Here is a 26,325-nt window from a genome sequence, read left to right as displayed (position 1 = left end):
GGCTTCTCCATAAACAGCTTTGCAATAGTGGGATCCTTCAGCATGTTCACCTTCTCCAATTCCATTGTGTCTACACCGAAGATTGACACAGAATGCTGGAGTAACTCAGCGGGACAGGCAGCATCTCTGGAGAGAAGGCTTATCCACAGCTAACAATGAACCATTCTACATTTTCCTTGATCACCTTCCCCTTTGATCTGTGTTTTCCACCTTATCCTTTCCATATCTCTATGACTTCCTTTCCCCTGATTCTCAGTCTGAAGAAGGGCCCCGACCGAAAACGTCACCCATTCCTCCTTTCCAGAGATGCTGCTTGACCCGCTGAGCCCACACTCCAGTATTCTGTGCCTATCTTCAGTGTAAACCAGTATCTGCAGTTCCATGTGTCTACAATCTGTCTTTTTTGTGGGAAGATACAGATGGAAGGGTGTCTGTGTTGTTCATCTAGATAGTAAGACATTCTGAGTATCATATATCCTTTAAGCTTACTGGAGATTCATTACAATCACTTTAAGGTCTGTGATCTGTCTGCATAGTATTTGCTTTCAATGTGGATACAGGTTCAATATTTTAAGCCCAAATGTTGCAGGCAACAGCTATTTTACAATTTGAGTGTATCATGTGTAGGAAGGAACTGCAGATGCTGGTTTAAATCGAAGGTAGACACAAAATGCTGGAGTAACTCAGCGGGGCAGGCAGCATCTCTGGAGAGAAGGAATGGGTGACTTTTCGGGTTGAGACCCTTCTTCAGAGTGTATCATGTCTGGGTATCAGTCAGGGCTCCTCTTGCGTGTGCTATTGGTTGCCCATCTTGCGTGGTTGCTGTTCTTACTAACTTATCTGAGGCATCTGTGAGTTATGTCACATTTTTTGGTCCTTGAAGTCGCATATCACTGGCTGTATTTGATATATTGGAATTTTTGCTCATGGGTGCCCCTCCAATATTCCCCGAAAGAAGTATTGAAAGTTATTAGAAACAAATTCTCCCTGTCAAGTTGAACAAGCCAATATCTATTCTTGGTATCCATCAAGACTGAAGGATTTTGCTCAGCTCATACTGGGCAAGTTATCTTCAATTATTTTTGTTGATAATGGCGCCTCTTCAGCACTTTATTCATGTCACTTGGATCTACAGAGATCTTCAGCTTGCTTTGCTTTCCCGCATACACTAAGCAAGAGACCAAAAGGCCATAACATTACTGTAAGATTACAATACAGAACAAGGTCATACTCAAGAAGGCCATTCAGCTCATTAGGATCTTACTGGTACAATGCACTCCAGCCAGTTCCAGTTTTTCCTCAATTCACTTTCATGTCTCATGGTTCTTGCGAGCATCTTGCCGTAACTTCAGGACGTGTGCCTGATGCTCACAACCATTGCACTACCATGAGATGGTGCCAGATGGCGCTAAATCTCTTATGAGGCAGATTCGACCGGTTTTGGTTGAGTATCACCACCTCCTCTGCCTCCACCCAGCCAGGTCCATGGAACAATGCAATGTGAGCTGAATTTACGTCTGCTGGGAGATATGAATGAGGCCAGGGTGTATATGGATATGAATTTAATTACAGGTTCAATTACACTAACAAATGGTCTCAAAACTATGCAATCCAATCTGGACTAAACGGCTTGACAACGCTTGCTTGTTGTTGTCGAGGAGGCATTCATTGCTTTTTGCCAGCTATGTGAACCTGACCTTTGGACAACATCCAGGTCATCAGTCAAGTTCATGTCGAAAAAGCAAGTGCCAACTGGTGAAATTGCAAGACAACACCACATGTGTGTTAAACCGCAACAACAGCATGTAGTAGGCAGAGCAACTGATCTCATGGGCAATTGAAACTGATCTCATTGAGATCAACTCAAAGCTCTGCAGAAATGTCACATATAAAATGGGGTGGACGGGGAAACAAATACTGGGACGAAGAGCCTCTAAAGGCATCCTCATCTTCAATGATAGCTGAAGCATTCAAGTGCCAGGCAGAGGATGCATTTTGGCTTCCTCCTGAAATTCCCACCATCACAGAAGGTGATCTTCAGGCAATTCGTTTCTTCCCTTGTGATATCAAGAAATAGTTGTGAGTATTGGATGGGTCAAAGATTATACAACAGACAATGTCTTGGCTGTAGTAACACCCCGGAACTAAGTGAAACCTTGAAACAAACGGAGACGTTGGCTGCAACGGGCCTTTATGGCCAGCTGCAGATTGGACTTTGAAAGCGCTCCCAAACCTGACACTCTTGTATATGGTCTCAGTGGAAATGCCTTGGAAATGTTGCTATTTCTTCATTGTTCAATGTTCCTAGGTCTAAATCTCAGGCTTCCCTCTCCAAAAGCATTATTTTCATTGGAAGGATAGCAGCAGCTCACTGCTACCGAGTCCATATTGAACATAATGGTCCCATCAAATGCAACTAATCCAGACATTGAGGCATATCTGTTTGATGACTATCATAAGTGAGTGTATTTTCACAGCAGGTAGGGCAATGGAAGTGGGCAAATGAAGACAAGAGAGAATGTTCCCCATGCAGGATTCCTCAAAGATGCTACATTGCTCAGCTGTAAAACAACAGGAAGGAAGGTCTGGTTTCAGATTTCTATGTGAGCACTTAAATCTAATTGTAGGACACCTATTAATCTAAAAGGAAAACAGCATCGAGCAATACATTTATCTAATCATGAAGAAAGCCCATTAATGTCTCAAGATTGAGGAGTCGGTATATCGACAAATACTCTCTTGAATTCTTACAGATGTACAGTTCAGAGTATATTGACTGGCATCGCAATCTGACTCAGCACTTCGAATAGGTACTGACCTCCACACCATTGAAAGGATCTAGAGGAGATGATGCCTCAAAATAGCATCAAAGACCGGCATCATTCTTATTTCACTCTCACCATTAGGAAGGAGGTATAGGAATCTGAAAACCGTGGCCACCACATTAAAGAATAGCTTCTTTCCAACAACCATTAAACTTTTGAATACTACACAACAGTAACCTCAACAATTAACTTCCATGGATTGTTTTGGTTGCATTAAAGATTGTGGATTTTTTGCACTAGTATTATGGTGATTAATTTATTGAATTATTTTTGTTATTGGGTTTATTGCTTTTGCAAATAAATAGTTCACTGCTCTGTTGTCAGTACAGATGACAATTAGACGCTCTTGATTCTTAAATGTGTATGACCAAGCATAAACACATTTGTGAGGTCAAATATAAATGACTAAAACATCACTATTTCATAAATAGTAATTGGAGATGAACCCAGCAATCTCTTGTTTTCTAATTACTAAATCACACGAAAATATTTTGCAAAGATTTACAATCAGTTTCAGTGCCACAGAAAAGTTATAATTTTTGACATGACATCTGAATGAAAATGATTGCTTTCAGGATTTTCCTTTCTATGTCACAGAGTAAACACCCTAATGATTGTCAGTCTCGCATTCAGCTCGGTTCTGAAAGTCTGTGTGGATGCAATAAATTGATCAGCATAACTCCTGTGGAAATAGTTGCATGTGGCTGAAAAATCAAAGCCCCCAGTTATTTTCTTTGAAGCTTCAGTTGTGGCAGGAGATTTGTGTGGGATTTCAAGGTCCAGTTTACCTGTCAAAGAAGGGTAGATACTCCACGAGGAATTATTGAGCAAATAATCAAGGACAAATAATCAGGTTTAAGACTGATATCAAAGAAGTTATATGTAAAACTTTCCAGCAAAAATAAAATGGCCATTCTATCGCCTAACACATGCCAATGAAGTACCACAAGACGGCAGGTGGATTATTTTCATTGCAAAAAATATTGAACTCATTAATCTTAGGGCTAGATTCCAACTGTGAATCAAAGTAATCAGCCTGAATCTCTCATAAGTGCGGTAAAAATAGCCTTTGCTCGTCCAACGTCCAGGACGGGTGGAAGAGAGAGACTTCTAAGTTATTTTTCTGTTTAACAGTTTGTCATAGCCAGCTTTGGGAATGAAGCAAGACCTCCTTGTAACTCATGCCAGCACTGGCAGAAGAGAACTCTGTTGAGCTTGGTGCAAAATCCTGAGATAGAGTTGTACATAACCCTTTGAAGTGAGGAATGTTGGCTAATAATTAGCCTGTTTCTGTCCACCGGAATTCAGGGCTTTTGTTAAAACAAGGTGGAGCCCCTTTTAGAATTTGAATCTTCTACAAATTCTCACCCTCAGCTGCCAATACACCTCTTTTCCATCACCCTAGCTGTCACATTTTGAAGCTTGGAGATCTTTCCACATATTTGTTATGTTCCAAGTCAATTCCAGATAACAATCTCTGCTTGAGCTTCTATTGTTTGAAAGCCAGCCTTCCTCATATTTCAGATTATTAACCTCAATGTTTTCGCTGGCAGTGTTCTTCTGAGACTCTGCAAAGTGCATGTGTTTTTAAACAAATGAGACAGCATTTTTTACAGTGGATATGTGGAAACTGACCAAATGCCATTCTTATGAGATATAGAGATAGATAGATACAGCGTGGAAACAGGCTCTTTAGCTCACTGATTCCGCCTAGACCAGCAATCACCCCCTACACTAGCACTATCCTACACACTGGGGACCACTTACAATTTTACTGAAGCCAATTAACCTACAAACCTGTACGTCTTTGGAGTGGGGGAGGAAACCGGAGTACATGGAGAAAACCCACACAGTCACAGAGAGAAAATTTATACTTTGTACAGATAGCACCCATTGTCAGGATCGAACCCAGGTCTCTGGCATTGTAAGGCAACATCTCTACCACTGTGCCATCATGCCGCCCCATGCTCGTGCAAGCACTTTGATCTTTCATGTGTATCGGGAAGTGGGGCAGATTTGTACTTTTGACATTGGTTGTCCTGAAAACAAATTCAGGACTGGGGGAAATAATAATAGACTAGGGTCTATTTTTGCAGTAGCTTTGAGAATGGAAATCTATCTTTTTTCTCTTCACAACTCAGCGAGTTCTTGATCCATTATATTTCTGAAGGCATTTTTAAAGAGAAAATGGTCTTAACCTTCTGCAGGTTCTCTAATCTTGAACCACAATGCTAGGATTGTTTTAACATATTCTTCAAGAACCACATTCACTACTTGGGATGAAATGTCATGAGACGTACATAGAATGAATTAATTTGCAAAGTGATATTGGGCTGCTTGCTTTGATTACTTCTTTTTTGTCTGTGAAGATAGATAATAAACCTATCAAAGTCCACCAAAGACCACCACCTTTTATGGTCTGTTACATTGTCAATGCATTTAACACTAATACTGATTCTGACTTGAATTTGCCAAAATGAAATCTGAAACAGAGTTATAGTTTTTACACCCAGAAAGAGGGGTGAAAAATAGGTCCTGCATACATTCCATTGGAGCCAGGCTCAACTAAATCTGCTTCTGACATCTTACCTTGCGAGATGTAATCTCACAGAAGCGCACACTCCCCAGGGTGTGGGAGAACAACAACATACACTGTGGCAGTAATGCAGGGGAGACAGGCTATAATGGCGAGGGAGAGAACTTCCAAATTCACCTTATGGAACATGGAAGTCATTATCAGTGGGATATTTGCAAAGAGGGATATCAAGTGTGCTGAGTGGACCCATGAGACCCATAAGAAGGCAATAAATTATGATAACACATCGAATCACTTGCGATTATTGTGAACAGAATGAAATGCGATAATTTTACTGCTACTCAGGTTTCATCGGTTCTTCCCCAGAGCATCTTGACCTAGTCGATTTTATCTTGGTCTAAAAAGAAACTTACCCGGCGTTTCATGAGTGATTTCCCCATCACAGGATGAGTGTGGAATTTACTGGCCTGAAATACTAGTCCCTCCAGGCACATCCTTAACCATTGCAAGTCCGATCTGATGGTGATGTGCATTGCTCTTAGCTGCATTAGTTGCAATGTTGGATAGCCATTGTCAAATAGAACAGCAAGTCCAAAGCATTCAAAGATTTTAAAGGTTGCAGTTTGGAGATGCTCCACAGAAAGCGTATTTTATGTGGTCAGATTTCTTCAAATGAGATACTACTTAGCAGGAAACCTAAGAATATTTCAGTAAGGCATTTCTGTAAAAAGATCACATCGATGCAATCATAAAGAAAGCCCCTCAATGCCTTTAGTTCTTTAGAAGATTTGATATGTTAACGAATATTATCTTGTGCTTCTACACCCAGAAAGAGGGGTGTAAAATTGGTCCTTTGCGCGAGAGAGCATATTACAGCTTGCATCATGGCAAGGTTCGGCAACTCGAAAGTCCAGGAACGAAGGAGATTACAGAGTGATAGACAATGCCTGGTCAATCTCTGGTACTGACCTCCCCACCATCAAAGAAATCTCCAGGAGATTTCAAAAAAGTGCCTCAAAAAGGCAGCCATATATCAACAAGGACCAAAGATAGACACAAAATGCTGGAGTAACTCAGCAGGACAGGCAGCATCTCTGGAGAGAAGAGATGGGTGACGTTTCAGTTCAAGAGGCTTCTTGAAACACATCATCAAGGACTACCCTGGTCACACTCCCATTTCACTCCTACCATCAGGAAAATGGTATAGGTATCTGAAAACTGACCACCAGGTTCAAGAATAGCTTCTTTCCAACAGCCATCAGGCTCTTGAACACTACATGACACTAACCTCTACTGTAAACTTATGTGAAGTCTTTAGCTGCACGAATACTTTGGGTTTATTTTTTCACTGGTACTGTAGTTATTAATTTATTGATTTTTTTGTTTATTACATATTGCCCATATATATTGCAATGACAGGCTTGTTATGATGTTGCAATTAAGAATTTCATTGTTTGCATTGACCGTACCTATGACAATTAAAAACTCATGACGACTTGAGATTTATTCTTTCATATGTTACAATCAGTGTAGGTGCACCTGAAAAGCAGAACAATAGACAATAGGTGCAGGAGTAGGCCATTCGGCCCTTCGAGCCAGCAACACCATTCAATGTGATCATGGCTGATCATTCACAATCAGTACCCCGTTCCTGCCTTCTCCCCATACCCCTTGATTCCGCTATCTTTAAAAGCTCTATCTAGCTCTCTCTTGAAAGCATCCAGAGAATTGGCCTCCACGACCTTCTGAGGCAGAGAATTCCACAGATTTACAACTCTCTGACTGAAAACGTTTTTCCTCATCTCTGTTCTAAATGGCCTACCCTTTATTCTTAAACTGTGGTCCCTGGTTCTGGACTCCCCCAACATTGGGAACATGTTTTCTGCCTCCAACGTGTCCAATCCATTAATAATCTTATATGTTTCAATAAGATCCTCTCTCATCCTTCTAAATTCCAGCGTATACAAGCCTTGTCGTTCCAGTCTTTCAACATACGACAGTCCCGCCATTCCGGGAATTAACCTAGTGAACCTACGCTGCACGCTCTCAATAGCAAGAATGTCCTTCCTCAAATTTGGAGACCAAAACTGCACACAGTACTCCAGGTGCGGTCTCACTAGGGCCCTGTACAACTGCGGATGGACCTCATTGCTCCTATACTCAACTCCTCTTGTCATAAAGGCCAACATGCCATTAGCTTTCTTCACTGCCTGCTGTACCTGCATGCTAACTTTAAGTGACTGATGAACAAGTATACCCAGATCTCTCTGTACTTCCCCATTTCCTAATCTGACACCATTCAGGTAATAACCTGCCTTCCTATTCTTACCACCAAAGTGGATAACCTCACATTTATCCACATTAAACTGCATCTGCCATGCATCTGCCCACTCACCGAACCTGTCCAAGTCACCCTGCATCCTCATAGCATCCTCCTCACAGTTCACACTGCCACCCAGCTTTGTGTCATCCGCAATCTTGCTAATGTTACTTTTAATCCCTTCATCTAAGTCATTAATGTATATTGTAAATAGCTGCGGTCCCAGCACTGAGCCTTGCGGTACCCCACTAGTCACTGCCTGCCATTCTGAAAGGGACCCGTTAATCCCTACTCTTTGTTTCCTGTCCGTCAACCAATTTTTTATCCATGTCAGCACCCTACCCCCAATACCATGTGGTCTAATCATGCCCACTAATCTCCTATGTGGGACCTTATTAAAGACTTTCTGAAAGTCCAGGTACACTACATCCACTGGCTCTCCCTTGTCCATTTTCCTAGTTACATCCTCAAAAAATTCCAGAACATCAGAGAATATTGTGTGTTATCTGTGCTCCCCCATTTGATTATTGGCGTACCGTCCTGTTGGCACGGTTACAAGGTCACGTGTTTTGCACTCGCGACTATTATTTTGAAGACTTCTTCTTAAAAGTGTCAGGAAGTCCCTTATAATTCCTATATCCAATCTCTGCCTCCTCTTCTGTGAGATGAAGCCGTTAAGCAGGAACACCCCATGCTACTGTCTTCTTCCTCGTCCTCCTCTTGGTTTTTCTGCTCTTCAGGCTCTACTTCAGGGTCCACTAGGCTGTGGAGATCCTTCTGCTCTTCCTCAGGCACTGGATGACCTCTTGGCTCTTGGAATGTTGTGCCATTTGCAGCATTGGATGATAAAATCTCCACACCAGCTTGGGGAGTACTACAACGTTCTCCCAGATGAATGCAAGCAAGAAAATTCTTCTCTTTACGAAACAGAAAGATATAAATCAGAAGCAAAGGTAGGCTAGTTGGCCCGTTGAGCCTGTTCCGCATTCAATGTAATAAATAATAGACAATAGGTGCAGGAGTAGGCCATTTGGCCCTTCGAGCCAGAACTGCCATTCACCGTGATCATGGCTGATCATGCACAATCAGTACCCCGTTCCTGCCTTCTCCCCATATCCCTTGACTCCGCTATCATTAAGAGCTCTATCTAACTCTCTCTTGAATGCATCCAGAGAATTGGCCTCCACTGCCTTCTGAGGCAGAGAATTCCACAGCTTCACAACTCTCGGTGAAAAAGTTTTTCCTCATCTCTGTTCTAAATGGCCTACCCCTTATTCTTAAACTGTGGCCCCTGGTTTGGAACTCCCCCAACATCGGGATCACAAGGAACTGCAGATGCTGGGATCTTGAGTAAAACACAAAGTGCTGGAGTAACTCAAGGGGTCTGCCAGCATCTCTGGAGGGAATGGACAGGTGATGGTTTTGGTCGGGACCCTTCCTCAGTCCGCAACCCAACCTGTCCAAGGTTGCCTGTCCATTCCCTCCAGAAATGCTGCCTGACTTGCTGAGTTACTCCAGCACTTTGTCCTTTATTGCCATTCAATGTGATTCAACGTGAGATTTTCCATGGTGATCCTGGACCTTTAGTGACTCTTGCTCTGCCCATGTCAGCAATGACAGAAACTGAGGGTAGCACTTGTTCCCCAACCTTCATCTCTCAGGTGAATTGTCAACCACTGATAATGCCCAACAGTGCAGACACCCAGTATGAAGGAGCCCCCTGTGTTCCAGGAGAGATGGCATTCATGATCAGGAAATGTTTCCCTTTCTTCCCAACAAGCTACACAGTGAGCTGCTGGAAACTTTTCCTGTTTTGGCATGATATGGTCTAGGTTATTATTAGGATCCTCTCTGGCTTCACGGGTGCAGTCAATGACCGCCTGCATTCGTGGGAAGCCAGCAGTTCTGGGATCTCCCCGTGCCTGAGGTGCTGCTACATCTCCATCCTATTAAAGTGGATAAGATTGTCTCCTGTAGAAACAAAGAACTGCAGATGTTGGTTAATCTCAAAAAAGGGCACAAAGTGCTGGAGTAACTCAGCGGGTCAGGCAGCATCTCATGAGAGCATGGAAAGGTGGTGTTTCGTGTCAGGACCCTTCTCCAGTCAGTGAATGAGCATTTCAGATGCTAAATGCTGCAAAAAACTCTCACTGTTAGTTTAACATGCATCTTGGATTTTGGAAGGCGTTTGAGCAACCTGCAGTCCAAACAGCTCAATCAGATCTCCCAGTGATCAGCTGTACGTCTTTAGGTAACAAAAGCACCAAACTACTGCTTGTGCTTGTAATGTATTGAGAGAGCTCCATGAAAGCTCTAGTGTGGTGTTTTGAGCTTTTCATGTCTTCATGAGCAATTACAGTGACCTCTTCAGGTGCATACCTGAGGGTTAGGGTGAAGATTAGGCACATTTGCATGGATTACAATCAGATATGCCCAGTCCATTGATTCATACATTCACAGAACATGGAACCAGGCTCTTCAGCTCAACTCATCCACACCGACCAAGACGCCTATCTAAACTAATCCCTCTTGCCTGTGTTTGACCCATATTCCTCAAAACTATATAGCTATCCAAATGTTTTATTAAGCATTGTCATTGCATCTGCCTCTACCATCTCCTCTGGCAGTTGGTTCCATATACCCACCACCCTCTGTACAAAATGCATGTTCCTTTTAAATCGGCTTAAATCCATGTAGTCTAGTTTTAGACTCCCTTACCCTGAGAAAAAGACTGTGACTTTCTGCACTATCTAATCCCCTCAGATTTTATAAACCTCTAAAAGGTCACCCCTCAACCACTTTTGCTCCAGGGTAAACAGTCCCAGCCTATCCAATCTCCAACATAGTTTAGTGTAGGTAAAATCAAAATTGGATCATGTAGCATTATTTTTCTTAGTGCTAAGCTATTGATTTTCCTAGGTACTTATACTATATAAATATTTATTAATATACGGAGCAGCAAGTTCACTGAAAAAGGCACAAACATTGTATTTTAACAAATCAAATTACACGAATAGTAAAAAAAACCATTTTATAAAGGTTACGGACAGATACCATACCTATCTCTGGTATACATGTGTGGGTATTGCAAGTTTCTTTATCATCTGGCATTAGGAAGGAATCACAGTTGTCACTTTGTGTCATGTCATTGGCAAGGCATCGAACTTCCCGAACCCGGTAACCACTTTCACATGATTTGGAGCACTGAAAAAGAAAACCTGGCTGGAGTAAGATGGAAACATGTGGTGGGCAAATTATGTTCATCTTCTAACAAAGATACTGAGAAAAGAACATTCTCACCAACAGATTCTGAGTAGTTTAGTTTAGTTTACAAATGCAACCTGGAAACAGGCCCTTCGGCCCACCGAGTCCATGCCAACCATTGATCACCTGTTCACTAGTTCTGTCCTGCACGCTATGGACAATTTTACAGAAGCCAATTAACCTACAAACCTGCACGTCTTTGGGATGTGGGAAGCCCACACGATCACAGGGAGAACGTACAAACTCTATGCAGACAGCACCCGTAGTCAGGATCGAACCCGGGTTTCTGGTGCTGTAAAGCAGCAACTTTACCACAGCACCACTGTGCCACCTTAGTCAATTTTCCACATTGATATAGTCATTAAGTCAATGAGTGCTACAGCCCCAAACAGGCATTTCTGCACAACGCAACTCTACTGACCATCAAATAAGTAGTTTACATTAATCCCATTTTATTCTTCCTACATTCTCATCGCCTCGTTAGACTCTGTCACTCACCAACACACAAGAGAAAATTTATAAGGGCCAGTTACTCAACCAATCTTCATGTCTTTAGTTTGTCAGAGGAAACTGGAGCACTGGGGGTACAACCCACATGATCACAGGGAGCATAGGCAAATTTCGCTCAGATGGCACTGGAGGTCAGGATTAAACTGGGTTATCGGAGCTGTGAGACAACAATTCTACTAGTTACACCACTGTGCCGACCAGTAAATGGCATGTAGTGTTTTGTAACATTTCACAATGTAATGTGAGAGTTTCCTTTCATTCAAATTTGGAAGAATTCAACAGGTAATTCAATAAAACAATTGCTTCATACAAGGGCTTGAAAAGACCCTTTATTACAGCTGATGCTGAAGAAGACCGAGCATTACGGCATTTGGAGTTCACTCTGGCTGTAATTGCCTGTAAATGGGGAGTTATTTATGGGAAAGAGAGCACCATTTCCAGTAGTAGTGGACAACCCGACGCTCGGTACAAGCGTTCTTTGCTTTGGTGTTTATCAAAATCAGTCTTGTGTAGATCTTTGTAATATTTAATCTATTCTGATCTTGTGCAGCCTTGTACCTGTAGTAAACATTTCACTCGTCTACATGTTTTTAGTTCTGAAACTGCACTGCGTTTTGTGAATTGTATTAATAACTGTAACCTCTCACTTAGAATATTGCAGCTTTGGTAAAAGATAGATTTTTAATTGCAATTTATATATCACCCTGTAGATGAGTGGAACATAGAACATGGAAAAGTATAGTAATGGAACAGGTCCTTCAGCCCACAATGCCTGAACTGAACATGATGCCAAGCTAAGTTAATCTCATCAGCCCACACAAGATCCATATGCCACCATTCCTTCAATGGGCCTATTTAAAAGCCTCTTAAATGCTACTATCATATCTTCCTCCATCACGACCCCTGGCAGCGCATTTCATGATCACCACCTCTTTGTAAAAAAACTTGCCTTGCACATCTCCTTTAAACTTGAACCCTTTCACAGTGCTAGGGCCTCTAGTCTTTGCATTTCCACCCTGGGAGAAAGATTCTGACTACCGTATCTATTCTCCCATATGCTTCTATCAAGTCACCCCTCAGCCTCTGATGCCTCAGAGAAAACAATCCAAATTTGTCCACCTCCCCTTGTAGCAAATGGTCTTTAATTCAGGCAGCATTCTGGTAAATCTTGTCTATACCTTCTCCAAAGCCTCCGCATCCTTCCGGTAAAGGGGCAACCTTTCTGTATGCAATACCTCAAATGCAGCCTAACCAAAGCTGTATCATGGGCCTCTGAGCCTGTACTCGCTGGAGTTTAGAAGAATGAGTTGGGGGGGGGGGGGGGGGGGTCTCATTGAAATCTACCAAATAATGAAAGGCCTAGATAGCACGGATGTGGAGAGTTGTTTCCAATAGTGGGAAAGTTTAGGACCAGAGGGCCCAGCCTCAGCATAAAATGACATACTTTGGAATGGAAATGAAGAGGAATTTCTTTAGCCAGTGGGTGGTGAATCTGTGGAATTCATCACTGCAGATGGTGGTGGAGGCCACATCATTAGCTAATTTTCAAGTGGAGATTGATAGGTTCTTGATTAGTAAGGGCATCAAAGGGTAGGTGGAGAAGGCAGGAGAACGAGGTTGAGATGGAAAAATAAATTAGCCATGATTAAATGGCAGAGCAACTCAATGGGCTGAATGGTCAAATTCTGCTCCTATATCTTATGATCATGAATTCCTGACTCTTAATGGAATTAATGCATTCAGCATTAATAGAATTTATTGTATTTTATTTTAGAGATATAGCATGGAAACAGGGCCTTCAGCCCATCGGGTCCATGCCGACCAGAGATCACCCGTACACAAGGTCTGTCCTACAGACCAGGGACAATTTACAGAAGCCAAACCTGCACGTCTTTGGAATATGTGAGGAAACCAGAGTACTCGGAGAAAACCCACGCAGTCACAGGGAGAACGTACAACCTCCAGCCGTAGTCAGGATTGAACCCGGGTCTCTAACACTGTAAGGCAGCAACTCTACCGCTGTGCCACCGTGCTGCACTGTACCCACCACAGACAGGACCCTTTAATAATTATACTTACTGCACTCCACTCTGTTGTGTACCATTTGACGTCACATTTCCTCAGGTGACAGATCTGTTCTGAGGCTGGCCTCACCAGGTGGGAGCATTGAATGTCTTCCGCCACTATAACTGTTTCATCGTTCTTTTCCAGGCAGACCACACTCCGCAGTTGTGTTCCATTGCTGCAGTCTGCCGAGCACTTGGAAAGGACCAGAAGCGCAGAGTCAAGAGTGGTTCATTGTTACATGTCCCGACACGGAACAACAAGATTCTTACTTGCCGCGGCACAACAGATATGTAAATGTGGTAGTCGTCTGTAAAACCCATAATAAACACCAAAAAAAGTCCAGCATATGTTGAAAAAAATCAATAACACTGCAGTCAAAAATAATGCCACATGTCTATGTAGTTTGGAGTCTATTTGGAGGTTGTAGTTTTTTAAAAGCCCATTGGTTGTAGGGACGAAGCTGTTCCTAAACCTGGATGTTACAGTTTTCAGGCTCCTGTACCTTCTTCCCGATGGCAGGAGTGAAATGAGAGTGTGGCCAGGGTGGTGTGGGTCTCTGATGATGTGGCTGCCTTGTAAGCATTATGGAATCAAGGTTGACAGACACAGTTACAAATCAGCAGTGAACAGACCAGCAAAAGCTACTCAAAGAACTGAATGGCATCCTCCAGCTCCTGTGCTCTGTTTATTTGTTGCCTCAAGACATAACAATAAAACAAATTTAAGGGATACATTTTTGTGAGGTTTCTCCTGCTCATCTATAATTAATTCACAGACACCCTATGGCAATGCACAAACACTGGTCACAAACCCTTTCCAGCATTTTATAGGGATGTTCCTGCTGGTTACACCAAATTAACTGGAAAATCTGTGCAAATTGTCTGTGCAGGAGTGTTTAGGAAAAATAACTTAATTTAAGTAAGCAGAAGGAAATAGACTGGATTCTTTCTCTAATTTTAGAAATTTTGGAGCCAACTCGATGTCCTTGATTTGCACGGACAGGTGGTCAGAATGCAGCTTCATTCTGGGCCTAAGTTCCAAGTAGGTTCAGAATGGAGATAGCCACAGTTAGGCTGTGACTAATTGATCCATCCCGTGATGTCGCTATGTATCATCTGTGCTCCTCTGGTCAGCCTTGATGTCTCATCATCTGACCCAAATTCTAGACATGTAGTCCAGACCCTTTGATTCAGCTTGTGACATTTCTGTGTCATATCCAGGCCCATAATCCAGCCTGTGATGTGTACGAAGGAACTGCAGATGCTGGTTTAAACTGAAGATAGACACAAAAAGCTGGAGTAAATCAGCAGGACAGGCAGCATCTCTGGAGAGAAGGAATGGGTGACGTTTCGGGTCGAAACCCTTCTTTAGACCTTGTGTCTTTTTGTGTCCATCCAGCCTGCCATGTTCCAACATACAGCCCAGTCCCCTGCGATCAATCCTTGATGGCTCTAAGTACAATCCAGGCCTGCTCTGTCCAGCCTGCAAGCTTTGTTTAACTAGCCTAGTAGATTACTGTCAGCTTTCCCATCTTTGCTGACTTTATCCTCTTCTGGGTCTTCTTAAATGGAGCAATCTGTTTCATAATTAGAGTCAGTTATACAACACAGAAACAGACCCTTGAGCCCCATGCCAACCAAAAAAACCATCAGGCTCGTTGCTATAGTACCTGCCTCAACTACCACCTCGGGCAGTTTATTCCATATACCCACCACCGTTTGTGTGAAAAGATTGCCCCTCGGGTTGTTACATTTCCCCTCTCACATTAAATCTCTGTCCTCTGGTTATTGATTCCCAACTCTGGTTAAAAGACTGAGTAATTGTTGGATTCCTGCTGAATTTTGAATTTCTCACTAACTGATTTGTGGTAGCCTCCAGCAAGCATCAGCGACGCTTTACTTTTTAATGATACCAATACTCAGTGACAATTCAATTGACATGATGTGTTAGTTCAATAAATTTGCATCATACCTGGCTCCATGACCCAGTAAACCAGCTAAAGTTCTCATTGCATGGTCCAATGTTGCAAGTTCGGACATCTGCTAGCTTTTCATTTCCACAGCCTTCCAAAGGTAAACTACTGATGTGATTCATCAAACACACCACTGACCTCGTTTGGATGCCGTTCCCACACTCTGCAGAACACTACAGTAGGATAAAAATCAAAGAAAATTGGCAACCTACTAACTACAATAGTCATGTCACATGGAAGCCATTTTATTTTCCAACTGGGACAGGGGATAAAGGAAATGAAAGTTAGGGCAGTGGATGTGTCTCCTGCAAGATGTTTAGTTTATAGTTTAGCTTTTATTATTGTCACATGTAGCGAGATGTAGTGAAAAGCTTGCTATCCATTCAAATCACACTATACAACAAATCCTCTACTGGAATAACATATTGAGAGCCGCATCTTGCAACTTTCAAAATCTCCGAAAATGTATTCATTCATTGTTACCACCAAGCACATTGGATATTTTGTGCACAACAGGATCCTGGAGGTTTCTGGAGTGGGAGATCAGGAACTTAGCTGGGTTCTGACAGAGGTTTTTGCCCCTTTATTAGCCCCAGATATGATGCCGGAAGAATGGTGGATAAGTAGTGTTGTTACTTTGTTTAAGAGCTGCAGGGATAAGTCAGGTAACAAATTCAGCCTTCCTTCACTGGTTTGGAAATTATTGGGAAAGTAATAAGAGATAGGATTCATGTACATTTGGAAAAATGGATTGATCAGCAAAAACATTTCAACAGAGGGTGCCTAGTATGTAGAGGTCATTGCCTGCGAGGGTGGTGGAGGCAGATCTCTCATTACATGAACAAAGTGGTTGTATGGAGTCATAGAATCACAGAGGCATAGAGTCATACAGCATGAAAACAGGCACTTCCCCAATTTGCCCATGCCGACCAACATGCCCCATCTAAACTAGTCACATCTGCTTGTGTTAGAAACATAGAAACATAGAAAATAGGTGCAGGAGTAGGCCATTCGGCCCTTCGAGCCTGCACCGCCAATCAATATGATCATGGCTGATCATCCAGCTCAGTAACCTGTACCTGCCTTCTCTCCATACCCCCTGATCCCTTTAGCCACAAGGGCCACATCTAACTCCCTCTTAAATATAGCCAATGAACTGGCCTCAACTACCTTCTGTGGCAGAGAATTCCACAGACTCACCACTCTCTGTGTGAAGAAATGTTTTCTCATCTTGGTCCTAAAAGACTTCCCCCTTATCCTTAAGCTGTGACCCCTGGTTCTGGACTTCCCCAACATTGGGAACAATCTTCCCGCATCTAGCCTCTCCAACCCCTTAAGAATTTTATATGTTTCAATAAGATCCCCCCTCAGTCTTCTAAATTCCAGCGAGTATAAGCCTAGTCTATCCAGTCTTTCTTCATATGAAAGTCCCGCCATCCCAGGGATCAATCTGGTGAACCTTCTCTGTACTCCCTCTAAGGCAAGAACGTCTTTCCCTGGGCCAAACATATGGGTGTTTGCCCCATATCCCTCTAAACCTATCCTATTCATGTACCTGTCTAGATATTTCATTAACATCACAGTACCTGCCTCAACTACCTCCTCCAGCAGATCATTCCATACATCCCTTTGTGTAAGAAAGGCGTCCCCTGGTTCCTTTTGAATCTTTCTCTCCTCACCTTAAACCTATGTCCTCTGGTTCTCAATTCCCCAAATCAAGGGGATGTGCACAGTAAATGCCATGACTTGCAGGGCTCCAGATTTAGAGCTGGTGAGTGGGATTTAGGTTGGTTAGCTTCATCATTGACCAGCACTAACATGATGGTCAAATGTCTTCCATCTGCCTGATGGTATGATAGTAATCTGAAGTTATGCGAAATACATAACAATGTTCTTTACCCTTGGACTCCAATCTGTGTGGAACCAACTCTTTGCACAAGGGCCCATGTCACAATTTTCGGTATCGGCAGGCTTCAACTGCATATTGCATTCTTCATCGTCAACAATGTCGCCAAGGTTGTCGATGCACTTTACATCCCGGAGACGCTGCCCCACTCCGCAAGGCACCGAGCACTGTCACAAGGGTGAGAGGTAAAATAAATCATAAATAAACTGATAGAAAGAAGTTCTTGAAAACAAACAATATTAAGTCAAGTCAAGTCAATTTTATTTGTATAGCGCATTTAAAAACAAGCCACGTTGACCAAAGTGCTGTACATCAGTTCAGGTACTAAGAACGAACATACAATGGCACACAAAGATAAAAGCACAACAGAATGGAACCATTCTGTTCTCATTGTTCTGACGGCCAGCTTATAATTTTATGTTTGTTGTAATTGGAGAAGAAGACCCTGTAACTCGTCAGGCAGAGTTCTTTGACATAAATGTGGCAGAGTGGAGACAACATCTCTCTTCGACTCAGGATGGACATTCCAAATCACTTATTTTAACATTACTTGGCCAAGATAGGTTCCCTTTAGTGTATAGGTGAGTAGCAGAATCAAGAAGCAGGTGATGGGAACATGGCGAGAGTAAATTGTGACTGGTTTTGGATTAGTTAGTGGGTGGTTGGTGCAGTCTTGGTGGGGTTAAATGGTTTGTTTGTGCGATGAGACTATTAAACTCCATTTCAATTTGTAATTTCAAAAGGCAGGGGGCATGATGGAGTAAGGGGCTTTGGGAATGGAGTTATAGAGTCATAGACAGAGGCTCTTTGGCCCAATTGGTCCATACCCACCAAGATGCCCCATCTAACCCAGTCTAATTTCCCCACGTTTGGCCCATATCCCTCTAAAATCCCTCTATGTTTCTATGTTTCTAAACCTTTCGTACCAAATGGCTGCATTGTGATAGGAAGGTGACTAATAGATGGGTGAATGAGGAAGATGGTGGGAAAGAGTGGTTTGTTTTGCCCAAATGTTTATTTTCACCTCCCATTCTTGCTCCTGCTGACCAATAATGCCTGCAGGTTTTCATTCAGAAGAGGTGCGGCACAGTGGCGCAGCGGTAACGTTGCTGCCTTACAGCACCAGAGACCTGGCTTCAATCCTGACTGTAGGTGCTGTCTGTAAGGAGTTTGTATGTTTTCCCTGTGACCGCATGAGATTTCTCCGGGAGCTCCGGTTTCCTCCCACATCCCAAAGACTTGCAGGTTTGAAGATTAATTGGCCTTTGTAAATTGTCCCTAGTAAGTAGGATAGTGTACGGGCGATTGCTGATCATCGTGGACTTGGTGGGCCGAAGAGCCTGTTTCCACGCTGTATCTACATTAAACCAAAATGGAGTTCTCATAGACTAAACTGAATCCTAAATTTGATTATTTCCTATAGCAAAGGCAGCTAAAATGTTTGATAATTGATCATATTATTAGCGCCACTAATGGCAATTATGTCATTGATATTTTGAAAGCCTTCTTATAGCTAAAATTGGTTGGTTGGAAAAGGATCAGTCAAATATACTATTAGTTTTTAGAAGGCAGTGAGCTATTGATTTTGGGACCTACATCAAAAAATTTAAGAACCCACAATGAAACAAATTACATAGTAATGAAAATACAAGAAGGAATTTAACTCTGAAGAAGGGTCTCGACCTAAAACGTTACCCATTCCTTCTCTCCAGAGATGCTGCCTGTCCCGCTGAGTTACTCCAGCATTTTGTGTCTACCGAAGGAATTTAACTCTCCTTGTTAATTCTATATTTCTCGTTGAACATTGTACCTCATGATACTGTATTTTTTAGTTGATCCATCCAACAGTGCAGTTATGGTAATTATCCTGTAAAATGCTATGCCTAATGCCTGGTCTGCACAATACCTTCTGTAAAATACTCGAGCTCACGATAATGGAGCCATAATAATATAGTCAACCTTACCTAACCTCTTAAATGCTGAGCTGCCGAGACAGCCGCCAGATTCAAGGAAAAGCCTCGTTAATCTTGGAAAATGCAGCCTTGTACAATGTAACCAGAGTCCTCTGGTGGTTTTGCGGGCCGACTGGGTGAATCATGCAGCTTACCCACAATCACAATGATGGGTCCCAAAATGAAATCTGATATAATATCTGAAATATTGGTCAGTGAGACCAGCAGGGCTTCTTCAGGATCAGGAGAATTATATAGTTTAGTGTAATTTAGAGTTACAGCATGGAAAAAGCCCAGAGTCCACAACGATCAGTGATCACCCGTACAATAGTTCTATCCCACATACAAGGGACAATTTCCACAAGCCGATTAGCCTACAAACCTGCATGTCTTTGGAATGTGGGAGGAAACCGGAATGCCTGGAGAAAACCCACACGGCCAAGGGAGACCGTACAAACTCTGTATAGACAGCACCCATAGTCAGGATCGAACCTGGATCTTGGCGCTGTGAGACAACATCTCTAGTGCTGCGCCACTGTTCTGCCCGTCTGCTGTCTGCTGTCATCCTGAGCTCCCAGCATGTGAAATACCCAGATACGCCCAGACCTGTGGATCTGCTGGTGGGGATGATGTGCGAGCTGGCTGGGTTACCACTTGCTCAGGGTTGGCCAGGTGTGTTAGAATGACTATCGTGTCAGCAAAGCAAGCTGCCTGCCTTTTAATAAAGTCTGACCAGTCAATTGGCCAAGGGCTACTCCAGGAAGGAATAGTTGTCTATCTATTTGCTGGTTTACACCTTCCCTCTCTAGTCAGTTCCTCTATTTAAAATCCCATTAATTCAGAGCAGTCGGGTTGTAACTCACTCAACCAAACCTCTTAACCAAATTTCTGCAGCTGGATGAGATTATGGGATAATAATTGACAGATGATCTGCAAGTTTTCCAAATTAGATGCTTTCAGCAGTGTAAGGCTTATACAGGAATCAGGCTGGACTGATGGATGATAGGATACCGCTTTAGGTGTTTGATAAGATGGATGGCATGGTGGCGCAGCTGGTAAAGCTGCTGCCATACATCGCCAGTGACCCAGGTTCAATCCTGACCTTGGGTGCTGTCTGTGCGGAGTTTGCATGTTCTCCCTGTGATCGGTGGGTTTTTTTCTGGGTGCTCTGGTTTCCGGCCACATCCCAAAAATGTGTGGATTTATATATTAACTGGTTTCTGTAAATTGCCACCAGTGTGCAGGGATAGGATGTGAAAGAGGGATAGCATAAAACTAGCGTGTGAATAGGTGAGCGATGGTTGGCATGAATTTGGTGGGTCCAAGGGCCTGTTTCCCCACTGTAGCTCTAAACTAAAAAGATCCCGACCATTGCCGTACCAAATTATTGCAACAATTATTAAGGATCTGCCTTTACAGTTTCAACCACTGCCTTGTCCATGTTGTGATACAAGTCTTTCTGTTGGGCGTACAGTCGACAATGCTTGTTTTCTCTCGCAAAGCATTCCAGCTGCTAAGAGATCTACAGTGAACACACTGAGGAGTGATTCAGTGGCATTCACTCGAGGGCATTCACTTAGGGGCATTCTGGGTGTTAGGGGTTATGGGGAGAAGGCAGGAGAATGATTAAGTGGGTAAGATAGATCAGCCATGATTGAATGGTAGAGTAGACTTGATGGGCCGAATGGCCTAATTCTTCTCCTATCACTTATGAACTTCCAATATCGTGAAGATACTGGCTTCCATGAAATCTATAAGGTGCGGTGTGGGATGGTAATGCCAGTCTGATACTGGATTGATGTCTCAAAATCAGACCTAGAACTGCAAAGTAAGTTGTGGCATGAGTTGGACCTGGGGTGTGCTGGATGTGTTACTGGATGCATGGCTACCAAGTACAAGCAACTGATTTGATTCATAGAGTTGTAGAGAATGGAAACAGATCCTGCAGCCCAACTCATCCATGCCAAACATGATGCCACATCAGAGATGATGTCAGTGTCAAACTGTGTGTGGCCTCTATTTATGCCAATTGCTTCTGTCAATGCTCCCATGAGTTTGTTTTACCTCACTCCACTCTGTCCTGATGTGCCACTCACTGCAAATTTTCAACTGGCAAGTGGTTGTCGTTTCAGGTTTCTCGAGGTGCCGGCATCTTTCAGGCTGAACACTGGTCGTTCGATTGGTGTAGACCTGTCTGCAAAGAACTTGGCGATGTTGTATCCCAGGTCCACATGTCTTGCTGCATTCAGACCATTCACCCAGGTCCCAGCTATGAGAAAAGTAAGAATATGGGTTTACATACGTGAGATCCTTCCAAATGGGAAACTATCGGAAAGAACTTCTAGTATTTCTGATACTTCTGACATTGTAATGACAGTGTCCAAGTGCATTATTGTGTGAATAAACATGAGTTAACAAGGAACTGCAGATACTGGTTTGCAAAAAAATACCCACAAAGTGCTGGAGGAAACTCAGCGGGTCAGGTAGCATCACTGAAGAACATGGATAGGTGATGTTCGGAGAGGACCCTTCTTCAGTCTGAAGACTTTAGTGATACAGTGAGGAAACGTGCCCACCAAATACGTGCCACCCAGCGATCCCCATACACTAGCATTATCCTGCACACTAAGGGCAATTTACAATATTACTGAAGCCAATTAAGCTACAAACCTGTACGTCTTTGGAGTGCGGTAGGAATCCGGAGCACCCGGAGAAAACCCACGCAGTCACAGGGAGAACATACAAACTCTGTACAGACAGCGCCCATAGTCAGGATTAAACTCGGGTCTCAGGCACTGTACTGCAACAACTGTACCACTGCGTCACTGTGCCGTCCAAAGGTCGGAAGAAGGTCATGACCCAAAACGTCACCTATCTATGTTTTCCAAGGATGCTGCCTGACCCTCTGAGTTACTCCAGAACGTTGTGTCTTTTTTCTATGAGTTAATATTTCTAGCTTTCACTTGTCAGTGAAGTTCATGCAATCAGGAAAGAATGAATAAAAAGCAAAAACAGGAAAAAAAGGGAAATGAACATTAAGAATGTACTCTTTACACAAGTTCTGTTATCCTGAAGTTTCTAAAACAGAATGGTTGATTAATTTTTTTTTGAGCAAAGTGGGTTCATGTGGAGCTCAATTTTTGCCCCTGCTTTCAGGACTAGTGTTCCTTTCACCAAGTTTCATCCTTTCAGCACAATTTCCAGGGATTCTGTACAAAATGGCATCACAGATAGATAATGTGGTAAAGAAGGTTTTTGGTACATTGGTCATCAATTAGGGAACTGAGTATAGCAGTTGGGATGCTATCTTGTCATTGTTCCAAGAAATTAGTGAGACCACATTTTGTGTATTGTGTTCAGTTTTGGTCAACTTGCTACAAGAAGGATGTCATTATACTAGATAGAGAGCAGAGACGATTTACAGGATTTTGCCAGGACTTGAGGGCCTGAGCTATTGGAACAATTTGGGCAAGCTAGGACTTTATTCCTTGGCGCGCCGGAGGCTAAGGAGTGATCTTACAAAGGTACATAAATCTTACAAGGTGAAGGGGAAAAGATTTAATAGGAATCCGAGGGGTAACTTTTTCACACATAGGGTGGTGGGTGTATGGAACAAGCTGCCAGAGGAGGTAGTTGAGGCTGGGACTATCCCATCATTTCAGAAACAGTTAGACAGGTACATGAATAGGACAGGTTTGGAGGGATATGGATCAAGTGCAGGCTCGTGTCACGTGTGGCTGCGCCTAACGGCTGCGGCTCTCTGGCAGTCTGCCTGTACTTTTTCCATTTTTTTGTTGGTGTGTCGGTGTTGGGATGGTTTTTGTTTCTGTTTTGGGATGTGTATGTGTGGGGGGGGGGGTGCGGGGGGGGGGTGGTGGGGTGGGGGAATCCTTTCTTTTATTAGGTCTCTTCCCCGGGGCGCAGCTCGGCCGCGGGGCCTTCCATCGCCTGCGGGGCCTTCCATCGCCCGGCGTGGCTCGGCCCCTGGACTTAGCATCGCCGGCGCGGCTCGGCCGCGGGACCTAACAGTGCCCGGTGCGGCTCGGTCGCGGGGCCTTCCATCGCCCGGTACGGCCGCGGGACGTCTCAGCGCTCGGTGCGGCTCGGCCGCGGGGCCTTCCATCGCCCGGCGCGGCTCGGCCGCTGGACTTAACATCGCCGGTGCGGCTCGGCCGCGGGACGTTTCAGTGCCCGGTGTGGCTCGGCTGCGGGGCCTTCCATCCCCTTGCGTGGGCTGTGCGTGTCGGTCACCTCGGTAGGGGTCGAGCTGCCTGTCCGTGGGCGTGGGGGGAAGAGAGTGGAAGTTTTGCTGCCTTCCATCACAGTGAGGGGGTGTTTGGACTCACTGTGATGGATGTTTGTCTTGGGGTCGTGTGTCCTGTGTACTTTTTGCTTTTTTTTGTTGTGTTTTGTGACTGCTGTAATTTCGTTCGGTTCTTGTACCGAATGACAATAAAGTTCTATACTAAGTGAGACTAGTGTAGCTGGGACATTGTTGGCCGGTGTGGGCAAGTTGGGCCAAAGGGCCTGTTTCCACACTGTATCACTCTATGACTCTATGAAGGGAATTGATAGGGTGAATTCACAGACTTTTACCCAGAGTGGGGGAATCAACAACCAGTGGAACTTGAGGGGCACTTTTTCAATCAGAGATTGGTGAGTACATGGAATGAGCTACCGGAGCAGGTAGTTGAAGCAGGTACAATAACAAAATGTAATAGACACTTAGACAGTTACATGGATATGAAAGGTTTAGAGGGATATAGCCAAAATGAGGGAAGTGGGATTAGCTTAGATGGGGCATCTTGATCAGCATGGACAATTTGGGCTGAAGCGTCTGTTTCCAGGCTGTATGACTGTGACTTCTATGACTATTGCAGATGATGGGAAAAAACATGCATGTAATCCATCCACAGTCATTAAGATTTCCATGTCACATGAAAAATCAAAGCAGAGGAAAGCATTTGTTCCTTATTCCCTGAAACCCCCCTGAGCGATACAAACAACGGAGAATAAAAAAAAATAAAAGCAGGGTATTCAAATCTATTTTAAAATAATTTTAAATGAAGTTACGACTTGCTGGTGGACAAGCTTTGCAAAGTTGCTCCAATGTGTGTCCTTGCAGATGCTAAATACATTATTTTAATTTCAGATTATGGCTGGTGGGGGAAATGGAAACTCTTCAAATGGCCTGGTGGCTAGGATTAAAGTATTTTACTAGACCGCAAGAGAGAGCTTTAATTCTGTACCTCCACCAACCCACCTTGTGCTTATGCTGGGAAAAGCAAGTTTCCATGCCTGACCTAACCAACCTATAAATCCCCATCTTGACAAGCAACCAGCAAGTCACCCCAAAAGATCAGATCAAAATTGTTCCTATCATGACCACTGCCATTCAATAAAGCCACCAGTGAAGAACATTTGTTATAAGTTTAAGCAGAAAACATTGCTTCCATTTTTACTGCATCTGCTCAATCTCTAGTGGTTACTTGTTATTACATTGCAATTTCATAGCTTTCATGGGGCTTTGATTAAGTCTCTGTTTCTGCTGGCCCCTGGTTGGATTGCATCCAAACTATGGAGACTGTTCTCCAAGTTTATGAAGGGCTCCATTTAAAACAAAATTGAGTAAAGTTTATTCTGTGCGTGATTGCACTGTATTTCTCCTTCAGATCAACTGCAGATAACTACAAAATATGTATATTTTTGGTTCAGACAAGTAATTGTAATAAGCAACATTTCTGTGAACATACTAAGCTGGGCATGGGTGGATGTTACAAGCTTCCTCCTCTGGTGTTGGCCTCGTTGTAATTTCGCACAAGTTTTCAGATACTTCTTCATGTGTATTCCTGTTAACACACTTAAAAATGAGAACATGGCTCCCTAAAAGTCAAGAAAAGATATTCATTATTAACAAGGGCACCGCCTACTTCTGCATAACTTGTTAATAAATACAATGCAGCAAAAATTAAGCAGTCAACAAACATTTTCAGTTTTAGCGATAAGCAATGTATCAGGACTTCCATTTTCCATTTTATGGGGGTAAATTTTGTTAATCTAGGTTGTTCGAAGCCAGAGAGTTGAGGTATTTGTCAACCATGATCTAATTAAATGGCGAAGCAAATTTGAGAGCCTATAATAGCACTTAGATAAGCCTATGTTCTCTTTCATTCATAATTTGATGAGCATGTTGAATTGGCAGGATACTTCTCTGAAATTCCAACCACTAACTAACCACTAACCACCAATAAAGAGCAGCACAGTGGCGCTGCGGTAGAGTTACAGCGCAAGAGACCCAGGTTCAATCCCTCATGTGTAGGATAGTGTTAGTGTACGGGGTGATTGCTGGTGGGGTCAGACCTTTCCGCCCTGTTTCTCTAAAGTCTAAAGTAAAGTCCATCTTTGATGATTGGAGAATCAAGAGCATCTTGAACTCCAATTTCCAATTGGTTGCAACAACGTGAACTTCCGAGGTGAACACGAATGGGCAAAGTTAAGGAATCACAAATGGAATCACGTCGGATTACTGGAAATGAGCGATGAGCTTGTTGTACAATTTGCCGCCTGCAGTTACTTTGCATCTAGCATCTTGTAATAGACACGGCTCTGAATGGCCATTTGTGTTGTGTAGCGTGAGTTACGGAGAACGGATCACCTTAGTGTTTTACAATCCTCTGATCTGAAATCTAATAAAGCTTTTCTCAGCATAATATCAGTTTCTCACTCCTCTCAAAGTTTTTCACTTACAATCTTTTTGTACAATCACAATTGGGTCGATCGCCTTTTTACCGAAACTGATTTACATTGGCTATGCTTAATGGAAAGATCTGATTTTACTCAACCAAGGAGAAGCACGACACGGGGTTTCAATACCGGGCAGCAACACAACTTGCAGTGTCAGCATCTCCATGTTGCTAGTTGTTTCCCAGACCATATGTCTTGTTTTATTCATTTAAAAGGGAGAGAAATACAT

General features: G+C 43.2%; 1 protein-coding gene across 1 annotated transcript in view; it reads right to left on the bottom strand.

Annotated features, from left to right (window-relative positions):
• LOC144596021 (thrombospondin type-1 domain-containing protein 4-like) overlaps positions 1-26,325 on the bottom strand; it is a 385,693-nt gene that overhangs the window by 8,385 nt on the left and 350,983 nt on the right. Inside the window, exons 11-16 of the mRNA XM_078404084.1 lie at positions 25,106-25,235; positions 21,417-21,621; positions 17,394-17,567; positions 15,494-15,667; positions 13,535-13,714; positions 10,741-10,885 (exon numbers count right to left, since the gene is read on the bottom strand). Of these exons, the coding sequence (XP_078260210.1) occupies positions 10,741-10,885; positions 13,535-13,714; positions 15,494-15,667; positions 17,394-17,567; positions 21,417-21,621; positions 25,106-25,235 (1,008 nt within the window). The remainder of the gene's footprint in view (positions 1-10,740; positions 10,886-13,534; positions 13,715-15,493; positions 15,668-17,393; positions 17,568-21,416; positions 21,622-25,105; positions 25,236-26,325) is intronic.

Source organism: Rhinoraja longicauda, chromosome 1 (assembly GCF_053455715.1).
Source record: "Rhinoraja longicauda isolate Sanriku21f chromosome 1, sRhiLon1.1, whole genome shotgun sequence".
NCBI lineage: Eukaryota > Metazoa > Chordata > Chondrichthyes > Rajiformes > Arhynchobatidae > Rhinoraja > Rhinoraja longicauda.
Note: the sequence above shows the minus strand (reverse complement) of the source record. Positions and strands in the feature narration are given on the sequence as shown.